General features: G+C 34.9%; 1 protein-coding gene across 1 annotated transcript; it reads right to left on the reverse strand.

Moving 5' to 3' along the window:
- Positions 1–214: 214 nt before the first annotated feature.
- On the reverse strand, positions 215–15,820 carry NDUFV3 (NADH:ubiquinone oxidoreductase subunit V3). Its single transcript, XM_020973899.2, has 4 exons — positions 15,642–15,820; positions 14,532–14,652; positions 3,905–4,861; positions 215–470 (listed from the first exon to the last, which is right to left on the reverse strand). Exons 1-4 carry the CDS (start codon positions 15,687–15,689, stop codon positions 319–321), a joined length of 1,278 nt encoding a protein of 425 aa, XP_020829558.1. The 5' UTR covers positions 15,690–15,820; the 3' UTR covers positions 215–318.
- Between the last annotated feature and the right edge of the window lie 1,479 nt (positions 15,821–17,299).

Consider the following 17,299-nt stretch of genomic DNA (forward strand, 5'->3'; position numbering starts at 1 on the left):
TCTGATATGGGTTATCAATCCAAGATATTTAAGGAATTTAATACAAATATGTAAGACCAATAGCCACTTCCCCATTGAGTAAGTGGTCAAAGAATTTTCTTAAAGAATTTTCAAAAGAAATGTAAACTATTAATAATCACAGGAAAGACTGTTCCATTAATTTTTTGTTGCTGTTGCATTAATTTTAAAAAGATGAAGTAAGGCAAATAAAATCTTTATGCCGGTAAGCACTGAACTGACTTTATTTATGGAGGAGAAAATGAAGCAACAATGACTCACAAGTTGAATCACAGAGAAACTTGAAATTTTTCTTTTAACTCAGTGTCTAGGTGACTCTCGTCCTGAGGATGGCTGAGGCAACCTAAATTTCAAAAGATCCAGGTTAAAATCTAAGAAGGTGTAAGTGTTGTAGTCATGATGTTGAAGGTTCTTGTAGGTAGAATTATCAAATGCCTCAGCACTTTCGGTCTCTGTGGAAGAAAAATAAAGCTATTAAGTTTAAGACTAGAAGAATCAATTACTTTTTGTATAAGTCAACTAACAAGTATTAAGGCACTTAGATGTTTAAAACATTTTCCACATACCTAATCTAGTACAATGTAATTTAAAATGACTGAATTGTTTTTAAAAAAAGAATGCTTATTTAGTTTAAAAAAAAAGCAACAGTTGTTCAAAGCAAAATGAAATTAATCTTACTTACATTTAAAAAAATAAGTATTTCAAAGATCAAATTAGTATCTATGATTGGATTATATCATTAAAACTTGCCTTATTAATAACCTCATATTTCTAGTAACATGGCTGCATGATTCATAATACTAACCAAGAAAATGCATAGATGCACTTTTAGCAAGCTTGAAAATGAAGATAAAGCAATAGTGGAATATTTTTTTAAAAGTCAACAAAAGCTGAACTAGTTTCCCCTAGTCTCAATAAGTATAGCATTTAGACAAATTTCATCAGTAAGCTGTTTTAAAAATATTTTCTTGGTTATAACTACAATGAATAGATAAGATAATTTAATACTTTTTTAAAAAATCACTAGTCTTATCATTAAAGCCATCGGATTTGCCTGTGTCCTTTGCTTTTTCAAATTTTGTTTTTCAGTGCTATAGAATATAACTTTATTTCTTCATTCAAAAAAATATGGAAGTACCCAATGAAATATTTGAATAACAATTTGACAAGAACATTTTAAATAATATTCCCCCCTCCAGCAAAGGTTCATCTATGAAGCTGAAACTTTCTATATGTGTTGTCTCCCTTATTAGAACATCAGCTTATTGAGAACAAGGACTGTCTTACAAAACTATTTATGTCTCTAGTGCACAGCACTGTGCATTATACATAGTAATCACTTAATGTTTTTTCATTCCTTCATTCAACTAAATATTTAAACAGTTTGCTGCTAGTTGTAAATCCACTCAAAATAGAGAAATAACATCCTTTCCAGAAACTGACTATGCCACATAAAATGAGAATAATGTTATGTGAAATGATACATTATCTTTTCTGTTTAAAGTACAGCTTTTAATAATTCCGGGTATTTGAAACTAATGAGTTCATCAAAAATCTCTCTTCAATTTCTATTTCTTGAAGCCAAGAAACTTATCTTTGTAAAAATAATTCCTGACTTTTTATAGCACTTTAAGGTTTACAAAGTGCCTTGCACACGGTCTCACATTTGATCCTCTACAACAAAACAATGTAGGTATAAACAGGTATTACCATTTCCATTTTTGAGAAGAGGAAACAAGCTCAGAGAGATTAAGAGAATTGCATAGAAAAGCAGTGTTAAACAGAACCTATCCCTGAGGGCCCACAAATTGACTTAGAAAACCACAAATTAATATTATTTATGTAGTATTATATTTTTATTTATTTTCTTAAATATCTCCAATTACATTTGAATCTGGTTCTACTCTGGGGAGCTAGGAAGGGGAATTTTGTGGCCCTAGTGCCCCCTAGCACTTTGGTTAGACACCTCTGGCATAGAGTCACACAGAATATTATATCAATTCAGATTCCTACCAACTTTCATTCCACTGCTCCCCCCTTCTATTATACCATATTGTCTCAACCCAGTCTTTGGTCCTTTGCTTTCTAGGTCTAAGTTAAATTAAACATGACAAAGTATTGTTTCATTTAAAAGGCATTTAACACTAACTAAATGTACCCAGTGTCTTCACTGTTGTATAGTTAAATCTTCAATAATACTTGAATATAGCTGTATCATTTTGAAAGAGATTCACAATTATAGAAAAACCTTATTACTATAAAAAGTCAGTGTTACAAATTTTCCCCTTTTAAATTTTCACGTCTTCTTTAGAATTAACAGAGGGGGAGGAAAGAATTCTTATAAGGAAAACATCCTCAAAAACTTTCTGTATATAAATAGCCTTCTCTTCCAATAAAATTTCTGCTAACTGAAAAAACACATTGAACTCACACAATATAACTCATCTTAATTCCAAAGTTTCTAGTATTCCTGGCCAATTCAGAGGATGATTTAAAATGGAAGTATCTGAAAATATTCTTTTTGTAAGCCTGAACAAGTTCTATAAGCTAATAGCACTATTTGCATGATAATATTAGAATAAATTTTTTAAAAATTGTAAGAATACAGAAAATTTGTAAATTTGGTAAACGTATTACAATCTACAAAGGAAATATACTAGATAGCATATAAATTAGTGGGCTTTTAACTAAGCTGTATATAGAGGGAGCAAATAATCTTATTAGTAAATATTATATTTTAGAATAGTGTAAAAGGGTAGTACTTAGAGCTTCTATCTATAGAGAATGACAGCAATATATTAATAAAGCAGTATATACATACATACAATCCAAGCAATAACTCTACTAAACAACTCACTCTGAAATTCTTCTTTAAAGTAGCACACACACCTAAAAGTTATAGGAAGCTTTCCAGTTTAATGTTCAAAGGAAAAAAAGATTAAGCAAGAGCAAGCAAGCTGTTACATTTGGCTCTATTTTAAAATATTTTATCCAAAATTCTTTTATAAAAATAAATCTGAGAAACAAAAAAAAATCAATTCTCCAACAGTGTTTCCATGGTAAGTCAGAGAAAGTAACATAGTACACTAACACTCTGTAGCCTGCAATCCCAACAAAGGGCAAGTCTTGCAACCTTTTAGAACTGAGATTTCTCTTTTTCTTTTTTCCTTTTCAGGGGTGTTGTGAGATCAAGATAGATGCCATTTGTATAGCATTTTAAGGTTTACAAAGTGTTTTACAAATATTATCTCATTTGATCCTCACAAAAAACCTATAAGGTAGGTGCTGTTATTATCCTCCTACAAGTCAGGAAACAAAGGCAGACTGAGGTTAAGTTACTTGCCCAGAATCACACATCTAATCTTCAGGTCTTCCTGAGTTCAGGACCAGCACTCTAACTGCTGCTCTATTAGCTACCTTAGATACTTAGGTGGAAATATACTTTGAACTAGTAAGTATGAAAAACAATTAACAGAACCAAAGACCATAGTCTTTAAATGATAATGCTTAACTAGATGATCACTCAATCACATGACATGACATGAAAACACATGACTATGTCCTACATGCAAAGTTAAGTCAGGGAAGAAAGCTGTATCACTATTAAAAAATTATAACTGCTATACAATCCAGACTACATGTCACCTTTTCTCACCAAATGGCAACATACATTAAAAATATTGTGGAGGTGTCCAAAGTATAAGATTTAGGGGAAAGAAATTATTAAATCTCCTAACCAGAGACATTCTAAGAAGCCATATTTTGGTAAGAGAATGCAATTAAACAAAGTATAACATAATGATTTATAAATTTAAAAAAATTCTTTTGATCATGAAATCTCCTTAATGACATAATAATACTTTGGATCATAAATTAAAAGTTGTACCCGGTATGATGCCTTGATTTTTCAACTTCATTGCCAACTCTTCCTTTGCACCAATGGTTCCTGTTGGCACATTTTCCTCTAAAATGTTTTCTTTGGTCTGAGGAGGTGCTTCCAAATTTGGAATGGGCACTTGTTCTTCCAAAATGTCTTTGTTCTCAAAATGATCTGCTGTAAAATCAACAGCTGTTGGTTTGTCTTCCCTGTTTCCTTCCTTCTCTTCCAACAGTTTTGTTCCTGTGTCTAACTGGGTTGATGGTCCTCCTTCCATTTGGTCAGATAACTTCCCATGAATTTCAACTGGCTTTTGGTTTTCTTTAGTCATTTCATTCAACTTAAATATAGTATTTTGCATTTGCGCTTCTTTTGTACTTTGCTCACTAAAAGATTCTATTACTTCTGATTTGGGTATTTTAGACTCTTTATAGGCTTCTGATTGCTCAACAGTCAATTTCATCTCTGATTGATGAGGTTTCTCCACACGTATAGAGTCCACGTGTGCTTTCTGGAACTGAGTCTTCTCAGTTGATTTCAAAGTTCTTTGGGTCTTAGTCTCAAAAGCGTTCCCTTGTGAAAACTCTCCTTTGGTTTTGCTGGCAATCTGAGGTTTCAAGACAATTTCTGAGACACTGTCTTCTCTATCAGAATCTGAGTCAGATGAAGAGGATGATGAATCACTAACATCTGGTTTCTGGGTCTGTTGGTGGGTTACTAAAGAAGTATCCTTTGCTCTAAGTGAAGAAGTTGAAACTCGTCGAGGAAACTCTACTACAGTCTTTCTTGGCAAAAGTTTCCCGATTTCTTCATCTGTCTGTTGTTTGATGTCATCAGAGTTAATATTAACTATGGTCTTGTCTTTATTCATAGCTGATGGGTAAGAATTAGGTGATGATAAATTTTTGGGAAATTCAGCTCTTTGGGATGGTAATAGCTTGACCCCTTCCTGTGGTGCCACTACATCTAGGAAATGGCATAAAAAGGAATATTAATCTTCTTTCCAATATAATTTTTATATGAATATGGTTTTAAATATTCATAAAATATAAACTAAACCATTGCCCAATGGGCTCAGATGCATATAACCCATCAAAGTCAGTTTAAAACCATTTACTTAGATATCAAACTAATATCTATACTGCTTGGAGGTCAGGACACATGTACAGCATAATCAGAAAGTTTAAAATGTATACTTTTCAACCTAATGTTTATATTACATGTCATTACATTCACTGGGTATATTTAAAGGATTGTCCCCATAATACAAAAACAAAGGAAAGCTGTTCAACATAAATAAAAAAGAACAGCAAAACACAATCTATTCATATATATTAACAATAACAGATTTTATTGAAATATTTTTCTTCAGTAGTAGAAAGAAAAAAAGCTTAGTAATTAGTATATTTATCAATAGGAACAATGAACAGTCACTAATGAGTTAATTAATTAGTGCCTATGCAATGGCCCAGACACTTTTCCCGCTTAGAGCAAAACATCAGTAAATAGTTTAAGATATAAAACACAGTGAAGAAACATTATTGGGTCAGATAACAATTTTACAAAAAGGAATTCAGAAAAGTGTAACCCTACAACAAAAGGCAAGCAAAGTCTCAAGAAAAAAATGGCTTGAACACAAAGATTTCTTTGAGTTGTCAACAAAATTGAAGCATGAGATAAAGAAATGAAATCAGAAGTAATGGTTCAATGAAAATAAAAATAATAGAATAAGGTCAAATGACTGGAAAAATGAAAGAAAACCTAAGATGTCATTCTCTCTCTCTTTCTCTCTCTCTCTCTCTCTCTCACACACACACACACACATACACACACACACACTAAAGACCTGGAAAACAAGTCAAGAAGAGAATTAAAGAATCATCAAACTCACTGAGAACCATGACCATGAATATGATACCATATTTCAAGAAATTATGAATGAAAACTGTCCATATCTATTAGAAGCAGAGAGAAAAAATGAAAAAAAAAAGAAAAGTTAAGAATTAATAAGTCACCTCCCAAAAAAACCCCAAATCATTTTGGCTAGGAATGTCATAGCCAAAATCAAGAACTTCCAAGTCAAAGGAAAAAAAAATACCACCAGCAGACAGAGACAAATTTCAAGTACCAAGAAACCTGGGCACCAAAAAGGAAAGAAAACATATTACAAAAGGGGGAGGGAAAGCTTACAACTACAAACAACTCAACCTGAAAAATTAAGTATAATCCTAAAAGCAGAAAAATGGATTTTTACTAGGATATTGGACTTTCCCAATCTCATGAAAAGACTAAAACAGAGTGGAATCTTTGAAATGCAAACACAAGAGACAAGAGGAACCTAAAAAGGTATAACATCTGAAGAATGGAAAAGATGAAGCAAAGTGCTAACATTCTAATACATGGAAAACAGATAAGTATTTCTTCAGAATGTTGTTTGAGGCCCTTGACAACAGGGAGATGATACCATGACATGCAAATGAATTGGATTTAAATGAGGGAGGGCTATATATACAAAGTCACTTTCTCCTCTGGAGCCATCTAGGCCCAGTGATGAGATACAGAGGAGGATGACTGGAGATAGCCCTAGATGCCATGGGAGACTGGCCTTTTTAAGCTAAGGTCTTTAACAGGTCTTAGTTTAACTGAGGTAATGTCCATTCAGAATATTAATTTCTGCAAGGATCACAGAAGGTGGTAAGACAAAAAAAAAAAAGGATCTGAGTTTGGGTTTATTCATTTGGTTGGTTTTTAAATATATGTGTATGCATGTATGTAATATACACATACATATTTTATTCTGTAAAATATTTTCCATACATGTAAACAAATTTTTAACACTGATTTTTAAAAATTTTGAGACTGAAATGCTCTCCCTCCTCACTCATACCTTGAGGAGGCAAGGCAAGCAACATATCAATTACACATGTGAAATCATATAAAACATACTTCCATGTTAGTCAAGTTGCAAAAGAAAATACATACATGTACACAAACAAGAAAATAAATTTTTAAAAGTATGCTTTATTGTGGACTCAGAGTTTTGTCTCTGAAGATGGATAGCATTTTTCTTCATGGATCCTTTGGAATTGTCTTGGATCATTGTCTTGATCAGATCATCCTTACAATACTGCTGTTACTGTTCACAATGATCTCTTGGTTCTGCTTACTTCACTCTGCATCAGTTCATATAAGTTTATCCCAGGTTTTTCTGAAACCATCCTGCTTGTCATTTCTTATAGCACAACAGCATTTCATTGCAATCATATACTGTAACTTGTTCAGCCATTATCCAATCGATGGACATCTCCTCAATTTCCAATTCTTTGCCACCACGAAAAGAGCTGCTACAAATATTTTTTGTATACACAGGTCCTTTCTCCTTTTCTTTGGATATGGATATGGACTTGCTAGTGGTATTGTTGGGTCAAAGGGTATGTATAGTTTTATAGTCCTTTGGGTGTAGTTCCAAATTGTTCTCCAAAATGGTTGGACTAGTTCACCACTCAAACTGCGCATTAGTGTCCCAATTTTTCCACACCCCCTGCAGCATTTGTTATTTTCCCTTTCTGTCATGTTGACCAATCTGATAGGTGTGAGATGGTATCTCAGAATTGTTTTAATTTGCATTTCTCTAATCAGGGCAGCTAGGACAGCTAGGTGGTGCAGTGGATAGAATGCAGGGCCCAAAGTCAAGAAGGCCTGAGCTCAATCCGGTCTCAGACACCAACTGTGTGAACCTAAGTAAGTCACTTAATTCTGTTTGCCTTACTTTCCTCATCTGTACAATGAGCTAAAGAAGGAATTGGCAAACCACTCCAGTATCTGGGCCAAGAAAACCCTAACTGGTGTCATAAAGAGTCAGACGTAACTAAAATAACCAGTAGTGATTTAGTGATTTTCATGTGATCGTGAATAGCTTTGATTTCTTCTTTTGAAAACTGCCTGCTCATACCCTTTGACCATTTATCAAATGGGGAATGGCTCTTAACGAAGTTTGCAGCAAAACTTGCTGCAAACTCCTCCACCCTGGTTTACTATTTTCCCTCTAATTCTGCCTGCATTAGTTTTGTTTATGTAAAATGTTCTTAATTTCATGGAATCAAAATTAACTATTTTACTTCCTATAACCTCTTCTATCTCATTTGGTTATGAACTCTTCCCTGGCTTATAGATCTGACAGGTACATTTTGCCATGCTAATTTATTGATATCTTTTTTTTTTTTGCTAGACAATGGGGTTGAGTGAGTTGCCCAAGGTCACATAGGTAGTAAGTGTCAAGTGTCTGAGGCTGGATTTGAACTCAGGTCCTCCTGACTCCAGGGCCAGTGCTCTATCCACTATGCCACCTAGCTATCCCTTGATATCATTTTTTATGTTTAATTCATATATATCCAATTTGACCTCATCTTGGCATGTTGTGTGAGATATTGGTCTATAGTTATTGTCTTCCCATTTTCTTTCCAGTTTCCCCAGCAATTTTTGTCAAAAGGTAAGTTCCTGCCCCTAAAACTTGGACTTTTGGGTTTATCAAACACTAGATTACTACAGTCATTTACTACTATGTATTGTGTACCTAATCTATTCCACTGATCCACTACTCAAATTTTTAGCCAGCACCAGATTATTTTTCTGATTACTATTTTGTAATATAGTTTGAAATCAGGTACTCTAGGCAGCCTTCACATTTTTTTTCCATTGATTCCACTGATATTCTTGAACTTTTGTTCTTCCAGATAAATTTTTTGATTATTTTTCTAGCTCTATAAAATAATACTTTGGTAGTTTGATTGGCAAGGCACTGAATAAGTAAATTAATTAGGTAGAATTATTATTTTTAATCACATTAGCTTGGCTTACCCATGAGCAATTGATATTTCTCTGATTGTTTAGATGTCTTTATTTGTGTAAAGTGTTTTGTAATTGTATTCATATGGTCCCTGGGCTTGTCATGACAGTGAGATGTCTTAAGTGTTTTATATTGGCTACAGTTGTTTTAAATGGAATTTCTCTATCTCTTCTTGCTCAGTTTTGTTGGTAGTACACAGAAATGTTGATTATTTCTTGTTGTTCCTATTACTGTTCAGTCATGTTCAACTCTTTCTGACCCCATTTGGAGTTTTCTTGGCAAAGATACTGAAGCAGTTTGCCACTTCCTTCTCCAGGTCTTTGAATAGATGTGGAAAGTAAGGTAAACAGGGTAAAATGACTTCCTCAGGGTCAGACAGTTAGTAAGCATCTGAGATTAGATTTGAACTCAGAAGATAAGTCTTCTTGACTCCAAGACCAGCACTCTATCCACTGTGCCACTGCTGATGATTTATATGACTTTAATTTCTGTAACTCTGCTAAAGTTGTTTTTGTTTTACCTTTATTTATGTATTTATTTTTAAATTATTTAGCCTTAGTTTTCAACATTTGCTTCCATAAGCTTTTGAGTTTTAAACTTTCTCCCCCTCCTTCCTCATCTCCCTCCCCAAGATGGTGTGCAATCTGATATAGGCTCTACATATACATTCCTATTAAATATATTTTCACATTAGTCATGTTGTAAAGAAGAATTAGAACCAACAGGAGGATCCACAAGAAAGAAGAAATAAAAGAGAATTTTTTAAAAAAAAGAGCAAATAGTATGCTTTGATCTTCGTAGTTCTTTCTTCATAATTCTTTCTCTGCATGTGGATAGCATTTTCCATCATGAGACTTTTGGCGTTGTCTTAGATCCTTGCATTGCTGAGAAAAGCTAAGTCTATCAAAGTCAGTCATTGTACAACGTGGCTGTTGCTGTGTACAATGTTCTCCTGGTTCTGCTCACTTCATTCAGCATCAATCCATACAAGTCTTCTCAGGTTTTTCTAAAGTTGACTTGCTTGTCATTTCTTATAGCACAAAAGTATTCCATTACATTAATATACCACAACTTGTTCAGCCATTCCTCAACTGATGGGCATCCCCTCAATTTCCAATTCTTGGCCAGCACAAAAAGAGGCTGGTATATGTGAGATCTCTCCTTCCTCCATCTTCCCCTCCAATGTAAAGGCTATTTTGTGCCTCTTTTATGTGAGATAATTTAGCCCATTCTACCTCTCCTTCCCTCCCTACCCATGTATTCCTCTTTCTCACCCCTTAATTTAATTTTTGTTACATATCATTTCATCACATTCCACTCATACACCTGTCCTCTAAGTGTACTCCTAGTTGCTCTAATGATGAAAAGTTCTTAGGAGTTACAAGTATCATCTTCCCATGTAGGAATGGAAACAGTTTAATCTTATTGAATCCCTTATGACTGCTCTTTCCTGATTACTTTTTTATGCTTCTCTTGAGCCTTGTGTTTAAATGTAAAATTTTCTATTCAGCTCTGGTCTTTTCATCAGGAATGCTTTGAAAGTCCTCTATTTTACTGAATATCCATTCCCCACCTCTACACCCCCCCCACCCCTCAGAAGGATTATACTCAGTTTTGTGGAGTAGGTTTTATTGGTTGTAATCCTACCTCTTTTGCCCTCCAGAATATCATATTCCAAGCCCTCTGATCATTAAATGTACAAGTTGCTAAAGCTTGTATTGTCCTGACTATGGCTCCATGATATCTGAAATGTTTCTTTCTGGCTGCTTGCAATATTTTCTCCTTGACCTGGGAGCTGTGGAATTTGGCTATAATATTCCTGGGAGTTTTCATTTTGGGATCTCTTTCAAGAGGTTGATTGGTGGAGTCTTTCAATTTCTATTTTACCCTCTGGTTCTAGAACATCAGAGCAGTTTTCCTTGACAATTTCTCGAAAGATGATGTCTAGGCTCTTTTTTTTTGATCATGGATTTCAGTTAGTTCAATAATTTTTAAATGATCTTTTTGGATCTATTTTCCAGGTCAGTTGTTTTTTCAATAAGATATTTCACATTTTCTTCTATTTTTTTCAATTTTATTTTATTGTTTTTTGATGTCACATGGAGTCACTAGCTTTCACTGGCCCAATTATTTTCTTCATTGAGCTTTTATACTTCCTTTTCCCTCTGGCCAACTCTGCCTTTTAAAGGATTTTTTTAAAAAGTGAATTTTTGTACCTTTTTTTCCATTTGGCCAATTCTTCTTTATAAGGATTTCTTCTCTCCAGTGAATTTTTGTGCTTTTCTTACCATTTGACCTATTTTGTTTTTTAAGGTGTTATTTTCTTCAGTATTTTTTTATGCTTCCTTTATCAAACTGTTGATTCTTCTGGCAAAAAATGATTTTCTTGCTTCATTCGTTCAAAAATTTCCAAATTTTTCTTCTACCTCTTATTTGATTCTTAAAATTCTTTTTTTGAGCTCCTTTAGGAATATTCTGGACCTGAGACCAACTCACATTTTTCTTTGAGGCTTTGGATATAGCACTTTTGACTTTTCTTCTAAGTTTGTCCATCTTCAGGGTTTTTTTTTTTGGCTCATTTTCCTAGCCTATTTCTTGACTAAAGTGGGGCTCTGCTCACAAGGTGGAGGAAGAACCGTCCCAAATTTCATACCTTTTTTGCAGCTACTCTCAGAGATAGTTCTGAAGGTCTGTAAATTTTTAGGTCTTCCAAGGCTGTGTTATCTAAGGAGAGATGTGGTTACTGCTCTCCTGGCCTGTGCTCTGGTCTATGAGAGACCACAAGCATTCTTTTCCACTCTGGAACTATGATCAGGGTCCCTACTCCCCTGCTGCTGAAGCTCTAGCGTGCTAGTGCTCCTTCTTGCCCAGGGACTGCGACCAAAGCCTGCCATCCAGATCTGAGTAGGGACAATGTAACAGTCCTGCACCCAGCTGAAGCAAAGAGACTGGTGTAATTTCTTTCTGACCAACTGTCCAACCCCTTTGCTATCTGTGAGCTGAAAGCTCTGGAAACCACTGCACCCATTGCTGTTTCAGTTGCCCCAGTGACTGCTGCTGGTTTACTAGGGTGCGGCCTGCACTGAACCATACTGCTCTGGGCTCTGGAATGTGCTCCACTCTCATCCTGGTGTAACAAACCTTTACTGCTAACTTTTGTCTTGGCTTGGAAAACTGTTCCACCTCTTGGGTTCTGCTACTTCACAATTCATTTGGAGGTATTATTTTAAAGTTTTTGGAGGGGAATTTGGGAGAGCTCTGCCTTTTCTCCACCATCTCGGCCACTGATGCAAAAATTTTAAATATTAGCAAGCAGACTATAGCAACATATCACAAAGATTATACATTATGGATTTATACCAGGACTACTCTAATGTTAGAAAAAGTATAAAATATATAAATAAAATATATAAAATATAAAAAAACTGTAAAAACAATTGGCCAAATAAAAAGAAAACAACAAAAACCAAATGATCATATGAATAGATGCAGAAAAAGCTTTTGATTATATACAACATACATTAGTGTTTAAAACACTAGAAAGCACAGAAGCTTTCCTTAATATGATAAGTACTATCTATCTAATTCCAAGTGCTAGAATTTTCCGAAATGGGGATAATAAGCTAGAGGCCTTTCCAATAAGATCATGGATAAAGCAAGGAAGTCCATTATTAACATTACTATTTAATATAGTTGTAGAAAGGCTAGTTATCACAATAAGATTTTTAAAAAAATTTAGGGAATAAGCCTATGGAAGGAGGTAACAGAATGATTAGTTTTTGCAGATGATAAAATGGTTTATATAGAGAACCCTAGAGTCAACTAAAACACTCATCAAAACAAATAACTTCAGCAAAGTAATAGGATATAAAATAAATCCACACAAATCATCAGCACTGCTATGTATTACCAACAAAATCCAGCAGGCAGAAATAGAAATTACATTAAAAATAACTACAGACAATAAAAAATACTTAGAAGTCTATTTGCCAAAGACAGACAGAATGTTTATGAACACAATTATAAAACATTACTTCCCTGAAAAAAGACACCTAAATAGCTGAAGAAATATTAATCCCCTCATTGACAAGTCAAACCAATAGAATAAAATGATCACACTACCTAAATTAATTTACTTATTCAGTCATATCAATCAAACTACCAAAGGATTATTTTATCGAACTGGAAAAAAAATAACTAAATTCACCTGGAAGAACAAAATGTCAAGAATGTAAAGGAAGTTAATAATTAAAAAAATACTAAGAAGGAAGGGGGCCAAGCAGTACCAGATCTCAAAGTATACTAAAAAACTCTAATGATCAAAACAATTTACTACTGGGTAAGAAACAGAGAGGCTGATCAATGGAACAGATTAAGTATACAAGATGAAGAAACAAATGAACACAGTAACCTAGTGTTTGATAAACTCAAAGACCCCAGCTATTGGGACAAACCCCTCAAAATTCAAGAAAAACTGCTGGGAAAACTGGAGAGTAGTCTAGAAGAACCTAGGCATAGAACAACATCTCATTCCCTATATTGAGATAAGCTCCAAATGAGTACATGATTTAGACATAAAGGGTGACATAAAAAATTAGAACATGGAAGAAATTAACTGTCAGATCTATGGACAGGGGAAGAAGAGTTCATGACTAAATAAGATAGAGAGTGTGCCAAGGAGTAAAATGTACTATTTTGATAAAATTTAAAAGTTTTTGCAGAAGCAAAACACTGTCACTAAAATTTTAAAAGCTGAAAACTGGGAAAGACTGTTTGCAGTAAGTTTCTTTAATAAAGGTCTCATTTCTCAAATATATAAAGAGTTCATTCAAATTTATAAGAATAAGAACCATTCCCCAAATGATAATAGTCAAAGGATATGAATAGGCAGTTTTCAGGGGAAGAAATCCAAGTTATCAGTAGACATGCTATTGAAAAAATGCTAATAATTAGAAAAATGAAAATTAAAACAATCTTAAAGCTTAATCTCATACTCATCATTTAAATTAATTTAATTTTTTAATTATTTAATGGTAAATGCTAGATGATTTTCAATAAAACACTTGACATAAAAAAAGGGGGTGGAGTTCAATGGACTCTGCCCAATGTCCTCATGCTTTGGTTGATTATGTTCCATTCATAAAGTCATTGAGAAAAAAGAAGAAGAAAGCACTGAATGTTACATGGAAAAGTAAACTGCAATTACCGTTTAAGGAACCAAGGAGGAGACTCACCAAATAAAAATAAAAATATAATGATACATTGAATATCATAAATATAATGAAATATAAATATAAAAAATATGAGACTCACCAAAAAAATTACTCACCAGTGTATTTTATCCTCACACTACAAAAACACCCACAGAATAGTATATATGTTAATGAGAAATGGCTAACAATAGAAAAAAATGACATATGAAGTTTGAAGGACACAAACATTTCAAGCTTAGAAGAAAAAAAGCAGGGTAACCAGAGCCCTAGTTCGGAGTATTATGGGATTCCACTATAAATGAAGGCATAACACATACTATGTTCTAATACAATAATATTACACCTAGAATACATAGAAATTATTCAGAACAGCGCTAAAAGCTGAATGGCAGTTCAATATATTGCTGACTTGCATGGTCCTAAATTTCATTTACAAATTTTATGTCTAATGTTAACCTGGGCAATATACAGAAAATGAAGATTCATAATGTAATGCTATTTTTAAAATGACTATTTTATGCATGGCATGATTTATTTACTTTGTAGAATCTTGCTTTTATTACCATAAAAATCTTACTTTTTGGTGGCTCTTGCATTTTAGACTTCTTTTGTTTTTCCTTTTCGTTGCCTCCTGATTTTGTAGAGAGAAAAGCTGTTGAAGCAAATTCTCGAAGCCCCCATGCTTTCAGCTGTATGGTCTGAAAAAAATGTAATCGTAGGTATTTCTTAATACAATTTCAGTCAATTAATTTCATGTATTCTGGCTATTATCGTTTTGTACTCACTGAGTATAAGGAGGAATTTTTACACTCATCTTCTTACTGACAAAAATCTAAGGTGCATCTGCAAAACATTATCACTTCGTTCTGCTTTTAACTTGAATCAGAAAATCAAAAGTAGCTTTACATACACAGAGAAAATATGAATGGTTAAAAAAAGCTCCTAGTGCTTGTTCCATAAAAATTTATAAGCTTTAAACCAAATTATTTTGTGATTTGACAATCTATCTTAGATTTTATTCCTTCCCCCTCTTCTTTCCCTTATTAACAAACCATTTTATGTCTTTATTTACTAACCCAGATTTTACTGACACAATATTCACATTTTAATGTAGGCTCTTTTGGGCAAACACAATCTTCTTTCTCACTGGCCTGTGCAAAACACGGTGTGTTGGTGCCAAAGACAGACTGGTATTACCTTGGGTAAACTGATTTAACCAAGCCTGACTTCAGTTTCTTCCCTTGTTAAATGGGAGATAAAATATATTTTAATCACATAAATCATGAGCTAACGGGATTGACAAAGATGATGTCTGTAAATCACACAAAGCTCTTGTGATCAGAGAAGAAGATGTAAAATAGGATGTGAAATTTCTGTTCTTGCCCTGGGTAAGTGGAATTCATTCTCCTTTTAATGGACCAAAATACGAAGTCAATGTCAAATTAGCCTACAGAGATTCCAGCAAGACAAGACTCACGTGACATCTCACTTGGCCGAGGGTGACCTTCATCCGCCCGACTTACATACGCACAGGAACTAACCCGCCTCCCTCTCTCCCCCCGCCCCAGTCCCGACGCGCCCCGTCGGAGAAGACCCGGCCCAGCCCAGCCCTGAGATCAACTGCGGAGCTCCCCCTTCGGAGCCTCTAACGGATACTTCTACCTACACAAGCCCCTCCCGACCTTACCTTCAATACCGCCCCTCGGCCCAGTCCCAGGACAGAGGAAAAGGCCATGGCAGTAGAGTAGGGGGAACTCTAGCCGAGGTTAACCCGTCCAGAGGACGTCGGCTGGCAGCCCCCAGAACTATAGCTCCAGCTCGCTTCCCTTCGCCTAGATGCTACCACGACTGGCCAATCCCAAGCCGGGGGCGGGGCCAGAGCTTGACTTCCGCGGAGGGGTGGGGGGCGGATGGAATAGGGGCGCGTCGCAGCTCAGGGCCCACGTGACACGCAGCCCCTCCCCCCCTCCGCGTCCACGACTGACCCCGCCCCAGTGAAAGCAGTCTTGACCCCGGTTCGGTTTGTCCCGAGTACAAGAGTAGGACGTAGACTGTTTTTGAAATCAATCAATGTCTGGTTTTACCAAGCAAACAAACAAAAACAAAAACGAAGTCATAGTTAAGAAATACCCTTAGCAGCAGTTTATGCGCTGGTTGGGAGTCAGTTCTAGTGGAATATGTGTAATGTCTTTTTCAGAACCTTAAAACACTACATAAATCTCACTTCTGATTTCTGTGGGTCTTTTTCTCCCCCCAACCTCGTTGCCCAAGACCAAAAGAACTGGAGAACTCCACTCATCCAGTAAACTTTTTTTTTTCCCTTAAATTGTCCAAATGTATCAGGTAGAATTCCCCCCCCAACCCCTACTCATCTAGCAGAGTGCTCTGCATTCACTAGGGCAATTTGAAGGATGGCTCCTTGATTTCATCTGGTGTAAATACTGCCTCTACTGATGGAGAACTCCATTTTTGTTTGCTTCCTTTCTATGGCATTCTACAAATCGGTAGAACACACACCTCAGTGTTTTTGTGGACTTCCTCTGATACTTTTAATATTTTATGGACACCAATTAACACTACAAGTTACAAGTTTTTATATTTTACATTTTTAATTATTTAAATTTTAGGTTTTATTGATAACTTAAAAATTTACATCACCGTCAATTAAGTACAAATATATCTCTCCCTGGCCTTACCTCCACCTAGTAATCCTTCCCTTTAAAAGAACAATAATAACAAAACAGCAAAACCAACCAACACAGTGAACTCATCTGACCAAAAAATTTAAAAGCCTGGGCTTGCCTGATCTCCAAACAAAGGAGACATTTCCTCATCTCTTCCTCAGGGATGATTGGACCTTATAATGACACAGAATTCAACTTTGTTTTAGTGTTTGTTTGTTTTTTTATATTATAGTAGTCATTGTGGATTTCCCCTCTCCCCCGCCTCAGTTTTGCTTGCTTCACTGTTCATGCAAGTTCATACAAATCTATGGGTCTCTAAATTTCTCATTTGTTTTGTTTCTTACACAATAATAATATTCTTTTTCATTGATGTACTACAGTTTGTTTAAGCATTCCTCAATCACTGGGTACCATTTTGTTTCCAGTACTTTGCTATCACACAAAGTGCTGCTATGAGCATTTTGGTTATATACATATATGTGCGTGGATGGAATTTTGGTTTTTGAATTCCTTGGATTATATGCCCAGCAGCATGAAATTGATAAAAAGGTATGGATATTTTAGTCATTTTTTTCTCATAACTCCGAATTGTTTTCCATAAATTTATTAGTATGCCTACCCTCCTGTAGCCCCTTCCAACATTAGCTATTTCCATGTTTCA

The sequence above is a fragment of the Phascolarctos cinereus genome, unplaced genomic scaffold (genome assembly GCF_003287225.1).
Source record: "Phascolarctos cinereus isolate Bilbo 61053 unplaced genomic scaffold, phaCin_HiC Scaffold_726;HRSCAF=1367, whole genome shotgun sequence".
NCBI lineage: Eukaryota > Metazoa > Chordata > Mammalia > Diprotodontia > Phascolarctidae > Phascolarctos > Phascolarctos cinereus.

Coding starts and splice junctions, on each gene's coding strand:
- NDUFV3 (XM_020973899.2), bottom strand. CDS start 15,689: ATGGCCTTTTCCTCTGTCCTGGGACTGGGCCGAGGGGCGGTATTGAAG. Junction 14,653..15,641: donor GCCGAGGGGCGGTATTGAAG/GTAAGGTCGGGA, acceptor CATTTTTTTCAG/ACCATACAGCTGAAAGCATG. Junction 4,862..14,531: donor AATGCAAGAGCCACCAAAAA/GTAAGATTTTTA, acceptor GCCATTTCCTAG/ATGTAGTGGCACCACAGGAA.